Source organism: Phymastichus coffea, unplaced genomic scaffold (assembly GCF_024137745.1).
Source record: "Phymastichus coffea isolate CEN01 unplaced genomic scaffold, Cenicafe_Pcof_1.1 PCOF00060, whole genome shotgun sequence".
Lineage (NCBI taxonomy): Eukaryota > Metazoa > Arthropoda > Insecta > Hymenoptera > Eulophidae > Phymastichus > Phymastichus coffea.
In genome coordinates, this window is record NW_026706871.1 from 1,015,509 (window position 1) to 1,040,514 (window position 25,006).

General features: G+C 32.6%; 1 protein-coding gene across 2 annotated transcripts; it reads left to right on the forward strand.

The window, feature by feature from the left end:
* The first annotated feature begins 954 nt into the window (after positions 1–954).
* LOC131666721 (uncharacterized) lies at positions 955–17,593 on the forward strand. Of its 2 annotated transcripts, none has more exons than XM_058939582.1 (4): positions 955–1,094; positions 10,506–10,730; positions 13,882–14,183; positions 15,598–17,593. In XM_058939582.1, exons 1-4 carry the CDS (start codon positions 1,089–1,091, stop codon positions 15,908–15,910), a joined length of 846 nt encoding a protein of 281 aa, XP_058795565.1. In that variant the 5' UTR covers positions 955–1,088; the 3' UTR covers positions 15,911–17,593. The 2 variants fall into 2 exon arrangements, with proteins under 2 accessions (XP_058795565.1, XP_058795566.1); XM_058939583.1 differs by having other exon boundaries at positions 13,897–14,183.
* The last annotated feature ends 7,413 nt before the right edge of the window (positions 17,594–25,006 follow it).

Below are 25,006 nucleotides of genomic sequence, written 5' to 3' on the forward strand. Positions count from 1 at the left end.
GTGGGCTTTTATAATTGAAGCGTAAATGTCTCCACGGTGTTTACTACATCATCAAAAGAGATACACACACCATTACCCTAACATAAATAAAACCAAGTACATTAAGCTTAACCGCCTACACGAAGGTGCCGCGATACTACGCAAAAGAAAGAGAGAGAAAGAGAATTAGGAATACCGTCGGACGTGAATATTTGATAAAAAAAGAGATGCTTTCTCGACGTACAAAGATAGAACAAGAATAACAAGCGGAAAAAATATATTTCGTTTATTTTTCTTTCATTTTCTACATTATTTCTTTTTTCTCTTCTTGAATACATTACACTGTACTATTTTATCTATTATAAATATTGGACGGAAAACTTTTTATTATATCATGAGGATACTCAGGTCGTATGGATTGAAAAAAACATGGTATAAATACTTTGATGAATAAATATATGACGGCAAGTTCGCAATAGCGTATGATATGTGCTCGTATAAAATAAAAATGCTCTATTAATGAATTTAACATTGTAAAGGAAACCAATAGGCCTTCATCAACAATAATAGCATATAAAACTCATTGATCTCAACTACGTAACTACATTCCAATTCATAATTGATTATATGTCACGTGTACATTGCTAGTTACGTAACTATATACGAATTATAATGTATTATAACGTAGCTATTCACTCATTACTTATCTTTTATCAAAGTGATATTATAATACTTAAAAGAAATTCGAACGACGTCTACAAAAACGAAAATGAAGAAGTCGCACAGCAATAAAGATCGATGTGAAGAAAAGCGTGAGTAGCTGGTAAGGGTTTGTTGCGCGAAAAGGGGGGACGGGGTGCTAGAACGACGGTATGCGCGCGCGCGTAGAGAACGACAGATAGCCGCCCGCCGCACACACTACATTCGACTTTGCCGGTGAACCCGCCGCGCACCAGTCCATCGCGGCTCGCTTTCCCGCGCGTACGCGCCGCTAAAAGAAAGCTTTTATCTATTCTTCCCTGCCTCGTAGACCCTGTACGTGCCAAAAAGAACTCTCGTGTTCTTAAAGCTTATCTCACGGCAACTATGTCTCCCGAGCTCAATAAAGTATGCAGGTATGATTTTTATTTATTTATTTTTTTTTTTTTTTGGTGGTGTGTTGCAAGTTTTTATATTTTTCTTCTTCGTGGCGGTGAGATTTGCTGGAGAAATATTTGTGACTTTGAGAGGAAATTTCGTAACGATTTACAAAATAACAAGAGAATACAATACTCTTGCTATAGTAGTTATTAGGTTATCTTTGTTTTAATAAAACTTGTTTGTTTGCGGACAACATAGAACTCGAAAGTCATTTCTATGTTTTTACTTCACATTATAAATAAATATTCTATTTCATACTAAATTAATAGTAATACACATTGCCGTATTTTTGTGAAGTTCTACTTGTGAATGAAACGAAATCTAATTTAATATGATTAACGTACACTATTTAAATTTTCCTAGAACCTTCCGAAACTGAATATTTAAGAATAAATTCTAGAAACTGTCCATCAAAGATTGCATTTATCATTGAGCTAAATGTTATTGGCAAAAATATCTTACATTTCCAAAGGACTTTTCGGCTGATTTAATATATTCTAATGTGATTATTCAAGTAAAACAAATTATGATTAATTTTTATAAAATGACTCGCTCTACTTAGTTATTATTCTCTAGTTAGGTTCTCGCAATTCTCTACTTCTTTAAGAAGCTATATTTTGCATAACTTTTTTACTGAGCGTGTTTAATTTACTTGCATTAATTGAATACAAATTTCATTTCTACTGTTTGAATAAGATTACAAGACTTGCATGAAAATTCCTTTGTATCTGAATCTGAATTTCTACGTTAAATAAATAGTTTCGCGTACAGAACACTCTCGAAAAATGCTTTTTTTGCAAATACAAATCATTATTAGCGTGAAGCTGGAATCGTACGTAAATAATCTCGTTCGAACATCTTATTAATATTAGTAATCATTATTATAAAATAAATGTTTATATCTTGACTCAAGATACACAAATCTTTCAAATGATATAATTAATTATACTTTATAAAAACTAAAAATACAAAAAGGTTTATAGTAACAATAGCGCCGACTAAATTGGAGTTTCTTATAAAATCGTCTCATTAGTAACATAACACATACGGATAATGATGCTTTCGATTCAACGCTATTAAAAAGTTAAAACAACTTATTTTTATTTTATACATCGAAACTGCATTTGTCAATTTTCAGTAATACTCTCGCAACAATGTGTTTCATAATCACCTGCGACTCGTCCAACATAATGAGATTATCATTATAGGATTGTTCATGTCAAACAAACTTCACTTGTTTATTCGTTTACACTTCGTGTATTTATAAAGCACAAACACGTCGAGTCTTGTTTCCTTTGTCCGTTAATTCAAATTTAATACGATTTCAATGTTTAATTTTTGGACAGACGGATCCGGCATATCGAATAAAAATATACCCAAACTCCATACAATATGAGAGTTTTAGTCGATTTTTCGCATGGTATACTGTGTACGTTACTGATTGGTGTGGGGGGAGGCGCTGCTTAACGTACGAATGAATTCATTAGTAGGAATATGTGCTATATACACGAGACGATATTTCACTGGGAATGATTTGGTCTCCCTCGTTTATTTGTCAATATTTGATAAATTTAATTTAATTTATTACTACATAAGTGATGTGTTAGAAATGGCATTGTTAAAAATTTAACATTGCAAAAATGCAGTGATGTAAAATATTTGCTTACCTTGATAAGAGTGTCGTTGACAGATATACTTTGGACGGAGTACATCGATTTTATTACCGGATACAGTGAAACATGCAGTTGGACATGTAACATTAGAGAGAAGCGACAGCATGCAAGTACATGCACAACTTCTAGGCACTACTTTTACAAACCTCGGGAGAATCCAAGTGCGCATTGTATGTAAACATATCCGCCCGTGTGAATTTCGCCACTTCTCTGTGCCAGACGCATTATCATCAAGGAGTTGTTTAACTGTTTAACAACTCGCGTCGCAAAGTTCGTTCGATCCTCAAGAAGTTCATTTGCTAAGCATATTGTTTTATTCAAGTTCAGATTTTATTGCGCAGTCGCAGGATATTATAAACTTTTCTACAGCTATATTGATTTCCACATCGCAATTTTTAAAAATAGACGTGTAAGTTCACACAAGCCTTATTGATACGATAAAGCACGCGAAAGGACATTGCAATATGAAAAGGAAGAATGGCGCGTGCAGCGATTTTCTTGGAGAGAGAGAGAGAGAGAGAGAGAGAGAGAGAGAGAGAGAGTGCTCTTTACATCAGAGAATGACAAATGACTAGCGCTCGGATGGTGCGATTCTTGGCCAAGCGACAATTTGCACTATCGTACATTATGGGAGAATCGCTCGGCAAAATGGGAAAGAATAGACACGTGTTTGTTGGACACTTTTTTCGCGTACTCAGTGCTTCGCCGAGTTTTAACCTTGAACGATAGGGTGTTTGGAGACTCACTCGAGCCAATTCCAAGTATTTACATCGCAGAAATAATCGAAGAGAATGAGCTCGCCACATTTCCATCAATTCGTTTACGTGATCGAAATTCGATTTTTCTGTAAAAACAATCGTTTGGACAGAAGAAAGATTAATTGAACTCAATCGAATTTGTTGCATTTTCTTGAAAAGTCATGGCTTTGTTTAATTTTTCCCTTCACGAATTTATACCGAAGGTCTTGGTAATCATTATAGTGCGTAATCCATTCATGGCCATATTTTATATTAGCTTTCATGACCGCTATGTTATTATGCAAGCAAACAAAATATATGTACATATTAGAACAGGAAGGACGTGTGCGTTTAAATAGCAAAGTGATTTTTGATGCAGATGAAATATGAGACTTAGCTTTTAATCTTCTTTGGAAAACAACTTAGTTATTCCTCAACAGCAGTAAATCGCGTTGCTTACGCTTAAGCTCAATTGAAAGTTTCGTGTAAGATTCCATTAAAATTAACTATATCCTTCATCTCCAAAAAAAAGTCACGTTTAAATCTCATAAATCATTGTCTCCTTGATTTCTCAGCTTACGCGCGATATCTACACGATCTCTCGTAGTCGGAAAATCATACATTTTTTGTTCTCTCGCTTCAGCATAAAAACGATTAAATATAGCGAAATGAGACACGCGTAGGGAATTTTTCACACGCGAATATACTTTGCTGATCTCGGGGTCTCCATCGAGCTGCTTGTTTCTTATTCCTGCTCGCGTGACTTGCATGCGCCAAAGGGTTCAATGTCGAGAGCGCGCCTTATAAGCGCCTTGGAGCGTATGCTGGGGGGTTGGTCCTCGAGGTCAACGCTTCAAATGCGTGCGAGAGACGAAGCATTAAAAGACCTTCGTGGCGAAAGAGTCGTGTCAATGGAAGTTTCACGAGTCGGATGTCAAACGGAGTCTCGCTCCGTCAAAGCTACGACTTTCTTTGTGCGGCTCTGCCGCGGACGCATGCAAAGTGGATGAAACTTGATTTAGTCAGCCGAACTCCTGGACGTAACGCAACCTTTATTTTACGGGCGAGTCAGTGCTTCATCTTGTTTTTTAATAGAGCGATGCGTTTTCTCCCGGCATTTTGATTAAAAAGAAAATTAAAAAAAAAATCCAATGCAAGCGCCGTTCAATACAGCCTATTGACAAGATTTATGCGCGACTTCGTTGACTTTCCAGATTGCCTACACGTGCTCCGCGTGACTTTCTCAATAATGTAAACGCAATTTTCAACTTCCTCCGCGCATCTCAATTGCCTGCATTTTTGTTTTTTTCTATTATTTTCGACCATTATTATACCTCCATTACATAGCCGCGCGCATTTGACTCTTTACTCTCCGCTACAATTTATTCAAATTTCAATTACACACATCGGCGGGAGAACGGCGTACTAGCACGCTGCCAGCTTGTAAAACGAATATTACCAAGGTGCGACTGATGATTTCTTAGATAATTTATGGATTATTCGGTAACAAGGCCAAGCTTTGTTTTAAAATATTTCGAAGTAAACAATCTTGACATCGTCGATCGTGAAAAAAAGCTACTCATTTTTGCAGTTTAATTTGCGTAAACAGGATTCGGTACTGCGTACCATCTATACAGAGATCGCCGAGAAAGTTGATTTGTTCGTGACTGACAGAATTCGTTTCATACTTCTAGTTAGTTATTCAGAAACTTTACAGAAACGAACATTTAAAAACTTAAGGTGCATCCGCGATTTAGTGCTCGTAATCACTCATTGAAAAATTATGTACACAGAAAAATTTGCATTCGCTACTTGAAAATATTTTATAAATAACTTCCGAGCTTTTACTTACATTTCTATTATTCGCCAACACATATAGAGAGTCTTCTTTACATTTGATGCGTATTCGATGATCTGGATTTATTCTGTTCAACTAAAGCGTTAATATGTATGCCCTTTCAATGGATGATATGCACAAGAAAAACCTCTGCGTGTCTTTTATTAAAAATCTCATGCCACGTTACGGCATTTTTAATCATTTTTTTGTTGCTATACCCCAATAAGGTCTTTATCAACACATATTGCACAAATTTAATGTATAAAAAGAAATAACGAACAAATTTTAAAAATTTCTAAAAGCTGTTTAATATAAATTAATTCTTTTTATTCGTTATATATAATTTTTCTCAATTGGTGGAGGTGTATCGTTTAATTGCTAAATAGTTGAGCGAATCAGGAAATTGAAATAAGGAAATTAACTCCTAGATTTTAAAAACTATCGATTCTCTAAATATCCTGAAGCATTTCGTTCTATTCAGTAATTTGTGGCTCAGGGGCGAACGTGTTAATCTACTCGGGAATCCGAGGTTGAGAATGTGCTTTGTTGATTTATTGAACGAGGAAAGGCAATTATCTCTCCGACATTGTACTTCAAGCGTGAATATTAAGCCTCTTAAAAGAATACAGAACATTTTACTTCGCCTTTTTTCTATACTCCAAAAAACTGAGAGAAATGTCGTTATATGAACGAGATAAATCAATGGATGTAAGATGATTTATGATTCCATTTTATTTGCAGTAACACTCAATGTATTCGTAAAATCAAACAATTTATGCCTTATGATGGCAAGGTTTTAACGCAAAACTGTAACGTTAAATGCTAAAATGTAAATATTGAAGGAGAGACCACGCATCGCGAATTTCGGTGTTAGATTTGCATACTTGCGTGCGCGGGGAGAAAAACTTGGAATTCTACCAAGAATAAAGTGCATAATCGCTTAATAATCCGGAAATATTATGCGGATCATTATGAGAAAACTTTGATTTCCTATCACGCACTTCTTCTTTTTACCTCCTGGTTGATGTCTCTTTATTCAGTTTTCTTATAATGATGATCGTTCACGAACTGATGAGATCTCTACAATTTTAGCTAACATAACGGAAAATAAACAGCATTTTAGATATTGGTTACTGTTTCGAAGTCGTGCCAACCATATACATAAATAACGTTTTATTGAGGAAACGCAAACTGAAACTTTTGCCAGAAATCCGCAGAAATAATTGTTTCAAAGTATGATTACAATATCGTTATATTTTATCCCCAAAGTCTTTACAATTTAAAACTCATATTATAAGGATAATAAAAAATTCTAGAACTTATCAGCAAATTATCACATTGGTTTTCTTGAGCAACACCCATAACTTCGTACAAAAAGAAAATTCAATTGATTTATATTTTTTGCTTTCGTCATTGGCAAAATATCTGGCACACTTACGCGAACAGAAGACTTGTTTGATGCTACGGAGGGAAACTTTTAAGAATAATTTTCAGGACTTTCCTTGGGAGGGAAAAATCAATACGTACATACGTATGGTGCATTTAGAGGGAGCAGATTAAAGTACTACGGTATCTTTGACTCGAAGTGTTTAGCAAGAGAAACGCGGCTGCACTTTGCGTAATGACTCTTGGAAACAAGTTGAGGAGAAAAAAAATAAATACAAAAATATTGTTTCAAATTTTGAATTTGGCTTTGCAAAATAAGCAACATTTTCAAACTTTTACGTTATAAAAATGTTATAAATTTTTAGTAGTTGTGAGGTAATGTTTATTGATATTTATTTTCAATAACATAGTTTATTGTATCATTACTTTATATTCTGCCAAAAAAAGTTCCTACGAAATGCATAAAAGTTTCCTAAGAAACACATTCATAATTTAAGAACAATTAATTTAAGTAAGCAGCAAATTAAACATTTTTTGTAATGTAGTAAAATATCTGAAACACCAAATAGAAAAACGATCAATAAAAGTAGACAACATTTTTTTTCCCATAATTGAATGCCTAATATAACGGCATTATTGTATTCTCTACAATTTGCAATAGTAACCCTACAAATCTCTTTTTAACTGGCGTTTTATCGTACAAATCACGCATATCAAACCACGATAAACATAAAAAAAATTACATTGGCTAGCAAAAGAAGGAACAAATTATCCAGGCGTTGTGCTTTTATTACCAGCAGGGCCGTAAAAAGCGCTGACCACGAAATTCGAAAAAAAGGCCGTAAAGCGGGTGATCTGCTATCAGGTCGGACGTGAGCAAGAATAAAAACGTAAAAGACAGTAGCAGCGGCAGCGAGTCGGAAGAGAAAGAAAGTTAATGCTTTTGGAAGGCTTGTAAGGACAGGGACAGGGCGCCAAATGGCAATTCCGCATGCGAAATAGGGGTAGGCTTTAAGTTCGTTACGCGGAGTCTCTCGTCGCCCATATGCGCCGGCTTATGTGTAACTATAGAGCGGACAATTTTCTCGTTTATGCAGTTACTCCGAAGACTATGCTTCATAGCCTATTAGCGGCTCGTGCAGTCATTGTAGTCAATCCTCTCAGCTTGCTACTTGAGCGCAAGGCTTGCGTTGCTTTCTCCTCAATGTCGAGCTTCTTTTTAAAACTTCATTTAACCGCACGCGACTTTTATTGCCGACAATTTGCATTGATTCAAGTGAGCGATCAATTGCAATTATCTACGCTTGATAAGTTATTTTGAGGGCCTGCTTCTGCCTATAAAAACCTGAAAGCTTTCCCACTGAATGTATGCGTTGAGAGAGAATCCACGATTAGACGACAATTATTGAATTATAGGCAAGAACTGTGTACGAATATAAAATCGATTGGAAATCTCACGACTTTTTCCTAATAATTCACGAACTTTCTATATCTGCACTTCGAGGGGAAGCTAAAGAGAATATCGTGGATAAAGAATGATAGCAAAACAGTAAAGCGTGGATTTTTTAAGTAAAACGTGGCCTCCACCAAGAGTGTACTGTGTAACATTCCGAAACAAATACGATGGGAAAAAATAAAATAAGTTTCGTTTTGCTGGGAGATATATGCGAACGTGAGAACGTTCTAAAAAAGAAGATACGAAAAACGCGTAAAATTGGATTTCCCGGCCCGCGATATCTACTCAATAAAAGATGTCACGAAATTTCAATTGGAAAATCGAATGTTGTGGAATTCTGTTGGGAGTTATATTTGATACTTCATATACTCGAGCTGTTATGGTCAATTTATCAATTTACTTTGTTAACGAATTCGGGCTTTCTTTAAAAGAAATGAAATAAATTTGAAATATAACAAGCTCAAATGATTAAACGGTTATTTGCATATGATTGGTCATCAATAACACATAGTTGGACTACGATTTGCACAAAATTGTAATTACATTTCTTTTTCTTCCACGATCGAAAGAATTTCTAATACCCTTACTTATTCGAAGACCTTTATGAATGTTTAATTATTTGAGCTTTCCTTCAACTCCACTACATCGCAAGATCTCTTGGAAAGGAATATCAATATTACTCGAAAGCATCACTCAATAGTGCACTTGAGAAAAAGGAAGGTGCTTTTAGTCGTCGTGAAAGATTGGTCATGGAAAGCTTTCAAAACTACATTTCCATCGATGAAATTCTTAACAACAGCTGAAGCAGCTTTGCACAAGCTAAAGGCACTAAGAATGTCCAAGGCACACTTTTAAATCGGGTTTCCGGTCACGCGTGCCACCATGACCGCCAGGCAGGTTTTATCGCGGCTTATATTCTTCGGAGCGCATGCAACTATATACATATAACGCCGCTGCTTCATCTCGCTCGCGCACGAGCAAAGTAACGCGCCGGAGATCGATATAAAATAAGCTCTAAAGCTCGAGTATCGAGTGGGTGCTGGTGGGGGTATAAGGCCAGCCAGCTCGACCAACAGGTGAAGCCTTGTATGACCGACGATTCGTATATACGTTACACGCTCGTTCGATACACACTTTGTTTGCAAGATGTTTACTTTGCTGCTTGTTTACGGGTTTCTTTAATCATATCGAGGTTAACGATTAAAATTTCGTGCATTTTTTTAACGAAATTAATGGGGTACCTTTATGCAAACTACGGAATTGCTCGACTACGATAAACGTGTGAATTAATCATTGATATCGATAACATTTTCACAACAATATTTCTATGCATTTGTATCGAATTATGAAATGACAAGAATTGCACCAAATTTCAACGAAAGCTTTCGTGCATTTTGGAATTCAATCAAACTTTTCTAGCGTTATTGTACGACTATAAGTTACGCTGTTAATTAAAACTGAACACATTCAAAAGTTCGTAATTAATACTAGAACGTGATGTTTCATTAGCCCAAGACAATAGAAAAATATCAAACAAAAGCAGGTTATTAACTCGCAGTCACCAGCGCGTTTATTTGACGTTTCTGCCAAGAAAGGTGTTGAAAATTTGAACACAGAGATCACGAACATAAACAAATGAAGTACAGTACAGAGTATTAAAACGTCCAATTCTCATTCTCATAAAGACATATCTGTTGATACGTTAAAACACATAAAAGATATACCTGTTTGTATTTTATGGGACTTACATTTTCTGTTTTCTATTTTTTTAGCTTTGAAATAGCTCTAGTGCGTCTAAATTAAGAAGTAGTTTTGTAGTTTCCGATAAAAATAAAAACGTTTTTTCCACATATCTCTTCTAAAATATTTATCTGGAATTTCTATGTTGCATTCCCAGTTGAGATGCGTAACAATCAATGTGGATAACCTTTGGTTTTTCTACACTGTAAAAGATAATGACCGTTCTAAAACTATAACTATAATTATATATATTGCAAGAGTTTTAATAAATCCTCTTGCAATAAGAGGAAATCCTTAATGCAAGAATGATAAGATGAAATCTTTCGGGGCATATTTTGTTGAAGAATTTTTTTCAGTATAATAAAAAATACATTATCGTTCATGGTTGAAATACACTTATATAAATAAGTTATTTTTATTAAAAGTCTTTTCATAAACAAAAAAATAAAATTTATCCGTGTGTGACAGCTATGACATATAAATATAAGTTTGTTCTTTCGATTACAGTATTTTACTGCAAATGATTGCAAAAATAATTGATTGAATTATTATTATAGAAACCACTGAGAGAACTGAGCCGACTGTGGCATGGTACAAATAACCAGGCCAGTAACAATCAACCAACAATATTGACGGAAGTATGCAGCAGCGAGCCAGCCAGCGGTTTACCTTTGCTTCAGGTATGGCCGAGCGACTCACCAAGAGGCGAAGCAGACGGCGAAACATTTGTCTTCCCCGATGTTCAGGAAAACATCAACGACAGTGGTATCGAATCCATCCAGGTTGTTAATCATTAAATTTGGTCTACTTTTACTTACTTTCCAAATATACTCTGTTACTTCTTTCTTTTCTTCTTATAAACGTATACATAGTCTCGGTGAGGTAATAGTACATTATATGCACGGAGATAAAATTAAATAATGCTAAATAGTGTAGTAGAGATTCACCTCTGCGATCTCGACAGAAGGAATCACGGTCAATTTGCAGTATTACTTTCACTACTTTCTTATTGCCACATTTTCAAGTTGATTGGTTTTGTGCTTACACTAGTTTCTGATTCAAGAAGCAGTTGCGACATGGGTCGAAAGTTCGCTAAAGTATAGACTGCTATCATAATTATCGTCAACATTTGAAATTTGGTTGGCTCCAAGTAAAACATAATGGATTTATTGACACTGATTTAACAAAGTCAAATGGAAACAATGTATCTACCATTAGGACGGGTAAATCAGACAAAAGAGTCATTTACTTAAAGCTGTTCTCACGTTCCGATGGTATTTCCATGATCTAATTGATGAACATCATCTGTTTATTCAAATTTATTATATTGCTACATTTAAAATTTAGCTGAAAAACATGATTGACTATTTGTTTTTTATTATAATTACTACACTTTTTGTTTACTAGTAACAAAAAAAAACTGTCTAACGTGGTAAAAGGGTTGGAAAATATAATATAGCAAAAAGAGAATTATGTGATAAGGACGAGCATAGTACTTCTAATAACTGTTAACAACTTATCTTGCTATCTGGACTTCCGAAATTATGTTAGCAACGAGGAGACTTAGATATTAATGTCATCATTGAATTCTTTTTGAAAGTCATTTTGCTGAAGTTAAAAATCTGTCAAGAAACGACAAAATGACTGTAAGTAACCATAGTAAATCAATTTCTTTTGTCGTTGCAGATTTGAAAATGTAAAAAAGTTTCCTCGCGAGTCTTCGCTCGATTTATTATTCGCAATGCGAGAAAGCGTCACAATAGCGAAAGCTCTCACTTTCAAGGAGTCATGGTGAAATTAACAGGCTTCGCGTCGCAAATGGATCCTCCTCCATTATTCTTTCACCTTTGCGCGCTCTCATATCGCTCTCATATCGTACAAAGTTTCGGAATCTCGAAAAGTTCTTTTTTTCTCTGCTTTTGTGCCACTGAGTTGGAAATATACATTGATATTTAATGAAGTTATTTTGCTTGGAAAAGTAGCAATCCATTCATGAATTCGTTTGGCGAGAGACTGCGAATTTATCGAATTCTCGAGAGCAAGAGAGCAAGGTTATACATTTTAGTCATTTTAAGCATGAAAAATATATAAATGTGTGTCAAGGATATTTATGAATAGAACATTTTCTTTAATTTGAAAATCGTCGCTAAAAGTTTTCATTATTAGAGAAAAAAGGTATGATTAACTTGCGCATATAACGCGACTTTACGATATCTGCTTTACAATTAAAAATTCTATTATTGTGTATACCAAATGCCGAAGATAGATAGCAACGGTTACCCTAAATATTTAAGCAACTTGGAAGCTATTATTGCAATATCTTTTCTATTATTTTTATTTGTATTTCCCTCGGAAAGTTAAAATCTGAAATCAAATTTTGATTGTATTTCACTATAAGTACATATTGAATTAATTTCAGTATCCATTTAAAATTACGGTGTTTTTGCTGGTTCCATTAACAGAAGGTATTTTATTTAACAATCATGACATTTTGCAAGAAAAAGAATCAATTTCAGATTAATCAATGGGGCTTATATTTAATAAATTTCAATATCCTCCAGGCGTTTCACTTGAATTATTGGAAAGTTGAGAACTTGATTTCTATTGGACGGAGATGAGAAATTCTATTTCCATCTCAACAAAATACCTTCGCATCATTACGGCGGAGTATTCCCCTATAATAGTTCTTAGTTAAGAAGCTCGTATTGGAGTTATTGTAATTCGAAGAAATTAATAAAAAAACAAATCATTGTTATCTATATTGACATCAAAATACAATCGGATTATAGTCGGTGCACTTGAACTTTCATAGCTCGCTGTAAATTAATAAACGAATAAAAAATTTCAAAAAAAAAAATTCACATATGACAATAAGTATCAGATGGCGCATCTTTGGCCTTGACACGCTTCCCGTTCCAGAAAGGTGTCGGCGCGTGCAACATCTTTTCCTTTGTAATTGCAATCCTTGCTCTCTTTGTTTTTTCTACTGCCTTTCCCATTTTTATGCCGGAAAAATGTCGAGTGCAGTCGTGATCTTGAAATTTAGATTTACACGCTTTTTGGCTTTTCTCAAATTTCCCCAAGTATCGACAGAACGAAGTGAATTTATGCATTTACCACCGCGTCGCGTAAATCACTATCGGCGCTTGCGTTGTATTTGCCGACGAGCTTAACTCACGTCCATTGTGATAATTTATCTTTACATCTCTGGGGCTATGTATATGTTTTTCTATTATAATTTTTCACGATAAGCTCTCGTTTCCTCCGATTGGAAACTTTCAATTGAATGTTTTATTTATGTAAGAGTTTCTTTTTTCGTTTATTCTATAGTGCTTAGAAAGAAAAAAATTGTGTTTCATTTTCCTTTAGTATATATAATTTCGTATAAAGATTTTTTACTTATACTATATTACTAATCTGAATCTATTTTATTCTATCAATCAATTACATTAATTCATGAAACAAAAGTGAAGATGTATTTTCTTTTTTATATTATTACATATAACATCATTTTCCTGATCATCAGAATTTTACTCGTTAGTTGTTATATTTTTTAAATACATTATTTTATGACAATTATACAGAATATTTGATGTGATCGTTGTTAGTTCAACAATGCAATTCTTTGATATCTAACACTGATGTACATATCTGTTTTATATTCTCTTTTTTCATTATTGGCCATAAATGTCAAAGTCATCAGATATAAAATAATAATTTGAAATAATTAATTAAAAAAAGAAAAATTTGAAAACAAATGTCTTTGTCAGTTGTGCCACATATATAATATATCTTGTATGTATAAAAGATATTCCCTAACCGCATGCTATTTGTCTTTTGCTCCGTATTGTTTCTCCCCCGCATCTCTATGTCTCTGTCTCGATAACCATTGGAAAATACACATCCACACAATCGAAAAAAAACTCACGTCAGCGCTTGGAAATCAAGGCCTCTCCCTCGCCTGGTGGTGCAAACGGCGCAGGTGGTGGAGGAGGCGGCGGCAATAGTCCGACCCAAGGGACAACCCCGCAACAATCTCGTCGTTCAAGTTTTCTGCATCCAGATCACGCGCGACTTCATCATCATCGTATAGTCGTGGAAAAGCCAAGCATGCCGGACTACGAGGAGCCACAACCACCAAGTCCATCCAGTTCAACTACGAGCAGTCTCAGGTCTGTGCCCAGCTCTGCCATGACCTCGATGTCGCAGTCGCACGAGCGTCGACGTAGCAGCAGGTGGGCAAACATCATCAAGGATTATACGCCGTGCACGTGCCCTCCTCACTCCCAACTTTGTAGGCCGAACAATAATTGGCACACCTAACGATAGCCCACGCGGATAACACTTTCGATATACTACTACTGCGATCCATATTCCATATGTGTTCGGCTATATCTATTTTTAACCTCTTCATTCCCTCGGATTTGAACGAGCTTCAACTGCGTCCTTGGTGGGATTGTTTTGATCGTTTCGCACGTTCGAAAATTGTTATTTCAACCATTTTAAATGATTATTTTAATTAAACAAGCGCTTCGATTAAAAATCTAAAAAGTACGGAATACACCTGCGTACTTCAAACAATCATTTGGATGCTCGCCAGCGCAAAACAATATAAGCGAACCGGAATAATGAACATTAATTTCTAGCGTTTTAAATATACAACGATAACACATCTACATTGATCAACACGTGGATCGATTACATATTATTTTTACGTATTATTATTACTCGATCACCCGTGTTGACGATTTGAAATCCGAGTTAACAATGACTATCCATTCTTCACTAAAATTCAGTAATTAACCAGTTCGGCGAAATTCTTAACAAGTGTGTATTCGGTGCGGTGATATAACAATGGACGCACTCGTCATGCACGTATGCGACCACATATTTGACGTCAGCAAGATACTCATCAGCCTGTATTTTTTTTTCATTATCGGTATTCTCTTTGTACAATGCTAGTGAATGAATCTTTTTCACGGCTCGTCGAGCTTTTGTTGGCCGAGCAACGTCTTAGAGCGATCGTGGATTTATATACCTAGAAACACTCCGGCGCATGACAAAACAAAGCACAAACTGTATACACGTGTAACAAAGTGTATACGCGTGAGTGTTTTTATCTTCTAGAGAAAAGCGTTGATTACAATTCCAGTTGCTGAACTTAATGTTTTATTACCAGCCTAGCGTACAAATTTATTTAGAATGAAAATTGAAGATAAATTCACAACTAGACCAATATACAATTAATTAAACAAATTTCCAATACTATACTATAATTATCAATACTAGCTTTTAGTTAGCTAACATTATTGTAACTTTGATTAACCTTGCATCTATGTAAATCCGTCAAATAGTATCTGTAACGTAGGTTACTCGTGATAAATTTCTGATTAAAATCATAACTTGTTTTGCTACTATTCAAAGACTATTCATTAACTAATTAAGAACAATCTCTATTTTACGATTTTTTTACTCGATTTTTTAAAACAAAAAATTTGGTTGATTAAAATTAGATTTAGCGATGTAATTTTTTTTCATTATAAAAATCCACAAGCTATGTGAACCATTTTTAATAATAAACGAATGCTAATAATTATTTGCTTTATAACTAAGAGAGTTTCAACTAAAATTTAATATCTGTTGATTTAGGTACAGCATGTTCGATGCACTAGACCTCGAGTACGCATTGTTACGTGCTGCAGCGCGAGGATCGGTCGGGCCTTACTCATTATCAGAATCCTTGCACAAGTTGACCTTCACTCAGAGCCTGGCATTTCCAGCATTAGCTAGAGGCTTAGCTTCGAAGAAAAGTGAAGCTGAAGCTAATGGCAATTGTCAATCGGACGGTCACCAACGCACCGAAAGTGGCATGAACGTGTTTGCGAAAATAGTGACAGCTCTTGTGTTAGTGCTCGTGAGTGTGCTTGTGTTCGGGGTGGTTTACAAATTCGTAAGGACGTGAGGGTACCTGCTGGTGCCAGGAGGCGCTGTTAAACAAGAGTTGCCACCGCGCTCTTACTTCGGCAGTTCTCTTGGTGCCAGCGATTCTGCTGCTCCGCTGCGATACAACGATTATTTCAACGATGACAGCTCGTGAAATGTTGTTGATACGATATTAGCATTGACTTTTCTCAAACAGTCTAACGAACTGTTCAACTGAACTAAATTTGTGAGCTTGCGACGAATTTTCGACGTAGCTTTGTGGACTTTCTAAAATTCATATAAATTTATATTCGCGTATATGGTAATGTCATAAAAGAACAATAAATGATAGTTTGCCGATAGAATTGGATATACTCTATAGCGAATTATATTTTTTGGAACGCATATTACCGATATAGAGGAGATATTTTTCTGTCATTACTAATGCATATTGTATAATATAAACACAAATTTAAGTTTTCATCGTTTAAAATATGAAAAGTGATCAAATATACTGTAAATATTTACTGTTTTTTAAATAATTAGGTGAATCTTGCTAAAATAAAAATCGTGAAGAAACTAATTGTTTAAATATTCTTCGTTGAATAATACTTCATTTCTCTAAAGATTATTTTGAATATTTATGGATTCAATAAGTACATGCTCGCGTAAAGTACGTGTTACTAAATAACAATCATTCCGTCGCTTTGAATAGTCCGCAAATCATATATAACGTTAAAAAAGAAGTAAAAATGATACAAGGAAAAGAACTAATTATTTTGTCAAATTCAACATTGAAATATAATAATTTTATTACTATTTTTTATCTATTTTTGCATAAGTTATTAATTCTCAATCGATTTTTGTTATTTACTATTGGATTCTATGGAACTTTTAAAACTCTTTTGGAATTTATTAACTCTTTCAACATTTCGATATATTTTATTTAAAACTTATCAATTAAATTATGAAAAAAATATTCAGTAGACTACATACAAGTAAAGCGGTTCGTTGAAACAATACATTTGGAGGTTTGTATAAGTACAGAGAGCAAATTGTTTATTATAAAAATTTAAAAAATCCAGTTCACATAGATGTAGATAAGAAATAATTTTAAGACAAGTCCATCATTGATGATATTACATTAATTATACAAAACAAAACTTTTCAACAAAAATACTACAAAAATACTTGATATCTGAATAGCTATGAAAGAAAATATTTACGTCACCTCTATTCTTACATCTTTTTGTGTCTTTTGTCACATGATAACTACATATTTCAATACCATAAACGTCCAGCAAAAATTCAAAATAATTTATTGTCAGTTTAAGTTCTTTTTTTAAGTTATGGATAACAATTATAAAATAAAATTCTTGTGTATGTTTTGAAACAATATTGCTAATAAACATAATTACGTCTGTAATTGTTTTTTTTAATTACTAAAATGATTCAAGAGCTGAATTAATTGTTATAGCAAAATAGATACAAGTCTTTACTTTTGATCTAATTTTTTATAAGGTGATTTGAATGAAATTCAAATCGTTTTAGCAAAATCTTTTCAAAATAGATACTACAAATTTTTACAATATTACTCACGAAAAAGTCAAGGAATGATGAATATAATATTTTTATTAAAAAACATACCTTATCTGAATCAAATAAAATACTATTGATTAGAAGTCTATTTCCCAATATTAACGGGAGCGTAGAACAAAACAAATTCCGAATAATCATAAACAAAACAATGTTTTATTTCTTAAATATACAATGGCTATATCGGAAGAAATATATATTATATATAAATTATTATATTATTTATTTTTTTTTATAAATTAGTAGTATATCTATAAATATTTCGTTGGGAATTCTTTTTCATTGAAAATGGTTAATCATTTTTCATTTAAGTGTTATAAAATAATCATGAAAAACACACGACAAAATCAGTGATACTTATATAAAGAAGAGATCAAATAAATAATGAAATTTGTTAATTTTGTATGAGTTACGTGTAATCAAATCAAAAACTCAACGTTGTGAAGGAAACTTTTTGATACGTAATACATTTTCAAATATTACAATATTACAGTAAGAACTGGTTCACACGTGTCAATAAATAAAATATAAATATGAAATATTTCGCTACATAGTACATAATATCACTTACCAGATATTGATTGATTTATACATCCGAAATTGAAAGAGATTAACCCAACCCAACCCATTATTATTCAAGCGAAATTGAAGCCAAATAGCACCAAACTAACTATTAAATGACTGTCAAGACGAAAAAAAAATATCCATGTTTTTCTTCTGGCAATTCCAATTTTTTTGCGAAATTATTTCAATAAATTACAAAAAAATTTACAATTTCAAAAAACTAATCATACCTATCGATCCTACACGGAAAAACAAGTATAAAACCTTTTTAGAACTTTCTTGTACACATGTAATCTATTACCTAAACACAGCCCTAAACGATTGGTTAAAAGAAAATCATGCCTAAATGTCTCGCGCAATTGGTTGAAGTAAAATCTTGATTTCCGAATAAACCTTAATTTTCTAACAATAATACATTAACAAAATAGAATCTGTACAATTAATTGGTATGATCAGATAATTTCGCATAAACGATGGGAATTGCAAAAGAAAAGAAATGTGGATACATTTTTTTCCGTTTTAATAGTTATACAATGGTTAGTTTGGTGCTATGTGGCCTGGATTTTACTTGGGTAATAGTGGGTTAAGAATAAAATATAAAAAGAATGTTGAACAAATAAAATATAAACTTTTTCATGTAACGTTGATTTCTCATGAAAATTTTGTAAATATTGTTTAACCAATCAAACCGACTATGGCGTGTTTAGATAAAGCTGGTGTTTCCGAAATTCATCTTGAATCCGATATATTTCGTATTAATTTATGAACGTTCTACAATATTTTTAAAAAGTTGCTCAAACATAATTTGCATAGTATATTTTTCATATTTATTTTTAAAGTTATGTCTTCTTCTTTAAACTTCCATTGATTTATCCACTCTCAATTGTTACTTGTGCATTATGAATAATGTCTGTAAATAAATATAATCACCAGCAATTCTATAAGGATTGCGAAGTAAATTATTATATATGAAGATAAATCAACACAAAGTTATTGTAAAAATATAGTATATATTGTATAACTACATTTTAAAGTATAGGTTTTCAAAAGCAAATTTATATTCCGCAAATATAAAAATTGCAAGGTCACTATTATTATCTTTATTTTTAATATTAAGTAAATGAATATTAGATCATTGTAATCAAAATATTTTAAAATTTTACGAACATAAATAATTAAAAGAAATAAAATTCTAAAAATGTATTTTTATGGATAAACTATATTTTTTTATTACTTCAGCCATAATAAATTATCTATACAAACAACTAGTGTCATGTCTTATTTACCATTACTATTTTTTGCGTAATAATTAAAATTTTGAAATGTCAGAATAAACTTATTTTTATGGACTTTAAAAAATACTGACAACCCATTAGCAGTTTGCTTTCATTAATTTTTTTATTCTATATAATTTTTTATAATTTTGTGTGTTTCAAAGTTTTTACAAACATAATTAATTGATTATATATACATCACATGGAATGTATATTTTCACATAAAATAAAATAAAATTATCGAAGAAATACAAATTGTTATAATGTAAATTATAAGAAATATAATAGTAAAACTTAATTTGTGTGTGTGTGTGTGTGTGTGTGTGTATGTATATTTGTAAGTATGTATGTGTGTATAATTAAATTGATCGTGCGTGATTTCATTTTCAAGTTATTATTATAAATTTTCAATTGGAACGTTATAGATTGAAAAATTCGATTTCAGTAAAAAATTGTGGTTATTTATTTCAAGGACTCTACATTAATTATGTATGATAATCTAAAATATCTCTAAAACTCGTAAACCAAATAAGTTACAAAACGAGCTCAGTTTTTAGATGAAATAGTACATTACAATATAAGTGCGGAAAAGTAGATTCTTGTCTCGTGTGGCGCTTACGCTCGAGCGAAGCAAGCATGTGTCACACAGTATTTTTCGACACTCTGTGCGGAAAGTGCGTTTTTCCCGCACGCTCGGCAAAAAACGTGCCTTGAAAATCGCACTTTCCACACGTCGTATCAAAAAATACGGTACAGCACATATTCGGGAATAGTACATTACGGTACAAGTGCGGGAAAATAGATTCTTGTCTCGTGTGGCGTCTCGCTTCGCTCGGGCGTAAACACTACACGAGACTAGAATCTGCTTTCCCGCACTTGTATCGTAATGTACTATTTCGGTTACCTGAGTAGGGTCAGTCGCGTGACCTTTCTTTTATGACCGCCCGCGTTTTGTTTAATGAACCAAGCGTATTGCATGTTTAGACTTTCCCCGGTCCCTTCCTAGTAATTATATTTCAGAAAAATTTTATAGAGCAGAAAGAAAATAGTACAAATATAGCAGTCGAGCTATCATAATCATTAACAGAGAAATGAGTAATTGAGAGAGTGAAGTAAGTTACGTTGATGAAATGCCAGTAGAAATTACCGAAGCTACTCAAAACGTAGTTTTGAATTAGTTACCCGAGCAAAAAAAAGCTATATACCCAAGTATACAATCAATTTAAAAAGTAACGACAAATCAAAAATACCTGGTCATTTGTAGAAGAGGTGTGTTCACGCTTCGAGCACACCCCGCTGTGCTCTACTTCTCAGTCGCCCCGCCCGTCGGGTTTCCCCAACACGTGCACTTTCTCTGTCACCCGGCGCTTTGGGTTTTCCCCAACATGTGCGTTGTCTTTGTCGCCCAGCGCGTTGAGTTTTCTCCAACATGTGCATTTTCTTGGTCGCCCCGCCTCGGACTAATCATTGTCATGGTGTCTTTACGCTGGCGCTATTTTTTTTTTCACAGTTTGCTGGTCAATCGGTAATCTCCTTTTTTTTTCAAAAATAATAAAACCCAACCTTTTCAGTAAAATCTTAGATTTTCTTTACTGTACAACTCCCTTTCCTAAACGAATTTACATTTGCAGCTATATAATGCCTACTAACCTTTTTCAATTATATTTGAAGTAGTGTATTTAGTATATTTTGCTATACTGAAAGACAGTTTTGCACCATCAATTTTACGGGATCGCTATGCAATGTTGAATGTCACAATGAAAGCATGTGATAATATAGACATTAAAAATTATAATAAATTAATATTAAACTTGAAAAAAATGTAATACTGTCTTAAAATGTAAGAAATTAAAAACTTTTTCGTTGACTAAATTTTTGAAATTTCTGGAGAGATCACCCGATAATAATTATGTAGGGATCAAGGTAATATGGTATAGACATTTTATTTAAATCTCGTAATAGACAACTTTCTTATATATCGAGCCATTGGTATAAATACATTCACCTACAAGTCTTCGCAAAATTGCCGCATATTTGAATTTGGAAAATTCTGAGTTGTATACTGGTCACTCATTTCGACGAACGTCTGTCATTTTATTGATTAATACTGAAGCAGATATCACTACACTTAAAAGGCACAGAAGATAGAAGTCGAATACAGTTGCAGAAGAATATATTGAAAATTCGATTTCGAAGAAGTATCAATTAAGTAATCGAATTGAAAGTTACGTTTTCATAACAGCATCAATTTCATGTATCACAGCTGAGACAGCACCAAAATAACCAACACTAGATAATCTTACCAGTCAAAATCCACGCCTATCCACTTCCAATTATCAAGTGGAATCTTTTAAATATAATGATCGTGAAAAGTTACGTTTAAATACCAAAGATAATGCAAGTATAATACATATATCAAATGCACTTAAATTAGATAAAATCAATACTTTGAATTTTTACGATTGTAATATTACATCTAATATGACTCTCAATATCAATAAGACTTTTTAAGATTTAGTGTAACTTGTCAAGTATTTTTGATAATTCATTTTTATCATAATGTATTACAATTGAAATAGTTTAATACGTCTTGTTTTTCTTTCATACCTATCGATGTCTATTGTCCACTCTTTCCTATTTTTTCATTATTTCAGAAACCATAATTTTATTATTTTATATCTAGTAAATGTTTTCTTAGACGTTCTATTACATTGAAAATAAAAAGCATACTCTTAAAAAAATTTCACTTCGAGTAACTTTTTTTAGATCGGTTTTTTTGTATTTTCTAAAAGGGGTTTGTATCTATTGTCGAACCTTTCGCACCTTGCACGAGAAAATACTAAACAATACGCCACCGCAATGTAATTAGCAATTCCCACACGTGCGAATATTGCCGTCTGAGCGAAGAGAGGTACTTTGCGTTCTTTTATCATAATGTTCTATTTCCGTAAGAGTCAGAAACAAACCCCGAAGGTACGGTGTGGGTAAAAAATAAAAATTCTTGATATTAGTTTTAAGCAATTGCAATAATACGGCTACCAATGTTAAATTATAATCTTGTATATAAAATTTATTTAATTCTTTTACAAAGTAAATTAGAAATTAACGATTTGTTTTATTTGACACTTTAGAATTTCAAATATTTAATTTAATATTTTACTATACATTCTCATTAGAATCATATAAATCTTTTTTTACCCTTTATTTAAATAAATCAAGTGAGCCAATACCAGTCACATGCTGACACATAGAATTTAAGTTATTGATAACTACACGCATACGTGATACATACGCACGTACATGTACATAAATGCATACAGACTTTTTCTAAAAATGTTTTATATAAGCTGTATAACTTCATAATATTTTTTATGAAGTAATCCATCAATTTATGATTTTCTTTATAATTAATAATATATTTATTTGAAGATAAACTTTATAAATAAAAGTGATATTTAATAAATTTATATATCATAGAATAAATGTATTTGAAAGAGAGCATTAGGGTTATTTTATCATATTATTTTGAAGTTAAACCATTGACGGAATATGGGCTTCTTATATTTTCAAGGACACACGAGCATTTGGTAACGTGTTTAGTTTATTATTTTTCTATGTTAGGTAGCCAAAATAACATATTCAATTTTACATAACAATGCTTTTATGAGAAATTATTATAGTTACAAGTATAAGAAAAACTATAACTAATTTTTCTAATTTTTAATATACATATATGATGCTGGTATAGGTGAAACAAAATTGAATACCTACTCAATGCCTGGTACGAATATACCAATAATAAATCATACATTGATTAAACGCCGTAAGTGCTTTGTAGAAAAATTGATTAAGACGTTGACTGATGAATGGCGTGTAGTTGGAATTGAGAAGAAACGAGTACTTTACTTTAGAGAAATCAAAGCAATTGTAAGTGATATTTTCATCAAACTATTTGCGATGCAAGAGATCAATCATTATACACAATTATGCATTTACTTGCTGTTAATTATTAATAATTCATAGATCTATTAAAATAATAAATACTATGTATAAAATGATTAGGTTAACAGTATAATTTTTAGTTATAAGTAATCTCCAAATTTGGATACTATTTAAAACGTTAAAATTCAAAAAATCATCAGTTTAATTTTGAATAACTACGTATTTAAAAGAAAACACTCTAGTATCCTTAAAATCTACAAATTCTCTTAAAACTTATTTTATTAAATTACTCAATCGATAATATGTCGTCGTTAAATATCTAGGGATACTAATTAGTACCGATTTGCTGAATATGTTAGTTACTGTATTAAATTGTACCATGTGTACCTAATACACGTACATACATATATTACGTGCTGTCACATAACAGTAGCTCACATGACTTAATTCAGCCAATTGGATTATGAATAAAATGACTTCACTTACCAAGCCGTCAATCTTTTGAGAAAAAAAAAAGAAATCTTTTAAGAAAAGATTTATTGTGTTTTCTAATATAGCTTTTTGTTAATATATCCAGCTAGTCTTGTTATGAGCTTAAAGATTGGTTAGTGACTATAACGTCCAAGCTGATTGGAAATGATAAGTCGACTGTTAAGAGCGAGATAAAAGCATTTTTTGAGACGTAATTATAACTTACTCAATCTGAGTGTTACGTCCTCCCTTTGATTAGTTGGATGTCACGTTGCTAACATCCAAAGTACATCAGAGTCTTTTCAAGTAGATTTATTTGACAATTAGTAGTTATTGAAATTGATTGTGATCATAAATATTATATTGTTTGAACAGGTTAATTTTACTGAATAAAATATTCATAGAGTGATATAATATACACGCCAGCGCTAGTGAAAAAAATTAAGTTATTAACAAGTTTCTAATATTAACATAAGTAACATGTTTTATAATCATCTTAGTAGTGTATTATAATTCTGGCCTGCATTGTTAATGGAACATATAAAAAGAACAGTTAACAAATAAGAAAAATTTTAAATATGCCACCAGGGAGTCGTTGGAAAAATCGATTTATTTCAACGAAATTCTACGATAAAGAAGCAGGTATTTCTATCATTGGTCAAAAAAATAAAAATTCATACAAAAGTGATGAGTTGAACGATAGTGAATTAAAATTGAAAAGACGACGAATAATTGATTTACATTTCCTTTATAACGTGTTATTCTGTTCATTATGCAAAACCGCCTTATCTTTAGATAACATTGACAAAGAAAACTTGCATGAACGTGATTCAAGCATTTCTCGAAAATGTAAAAATTGTGTATTCTTTGAAACAATTCTTAGTTGGAAAACGCATGCAAATAGAATCCATGAGACTCCGTATATAATCAATGAGCGTGATCGTAGTTCTAAAATCATATCGAGTGAGTTTGCTATATTTTTTTTAATTGATTTTTTATTTACATTATATTTTTAGTCGTTTATAGTAAAAATAACATATTTGATATTTAGGAGATCCATGCGATACATTGAACCACAGCTCTGTTGAAAAAATCTTAAGGACCATGAAAGTTCCATATATGACGTCTAGAACCTATGTTAAGTACGAACATGAGGTTGGACCTGTTGTAGAAACTCACTTAGCAGAACATTGTGAAAAGATTGTTTGATTATATGTTGACTATGACCTCGTATCTTGTACATTCATTTGAATGATTTAATTTATAAATATACATGCTTTGATATTAAA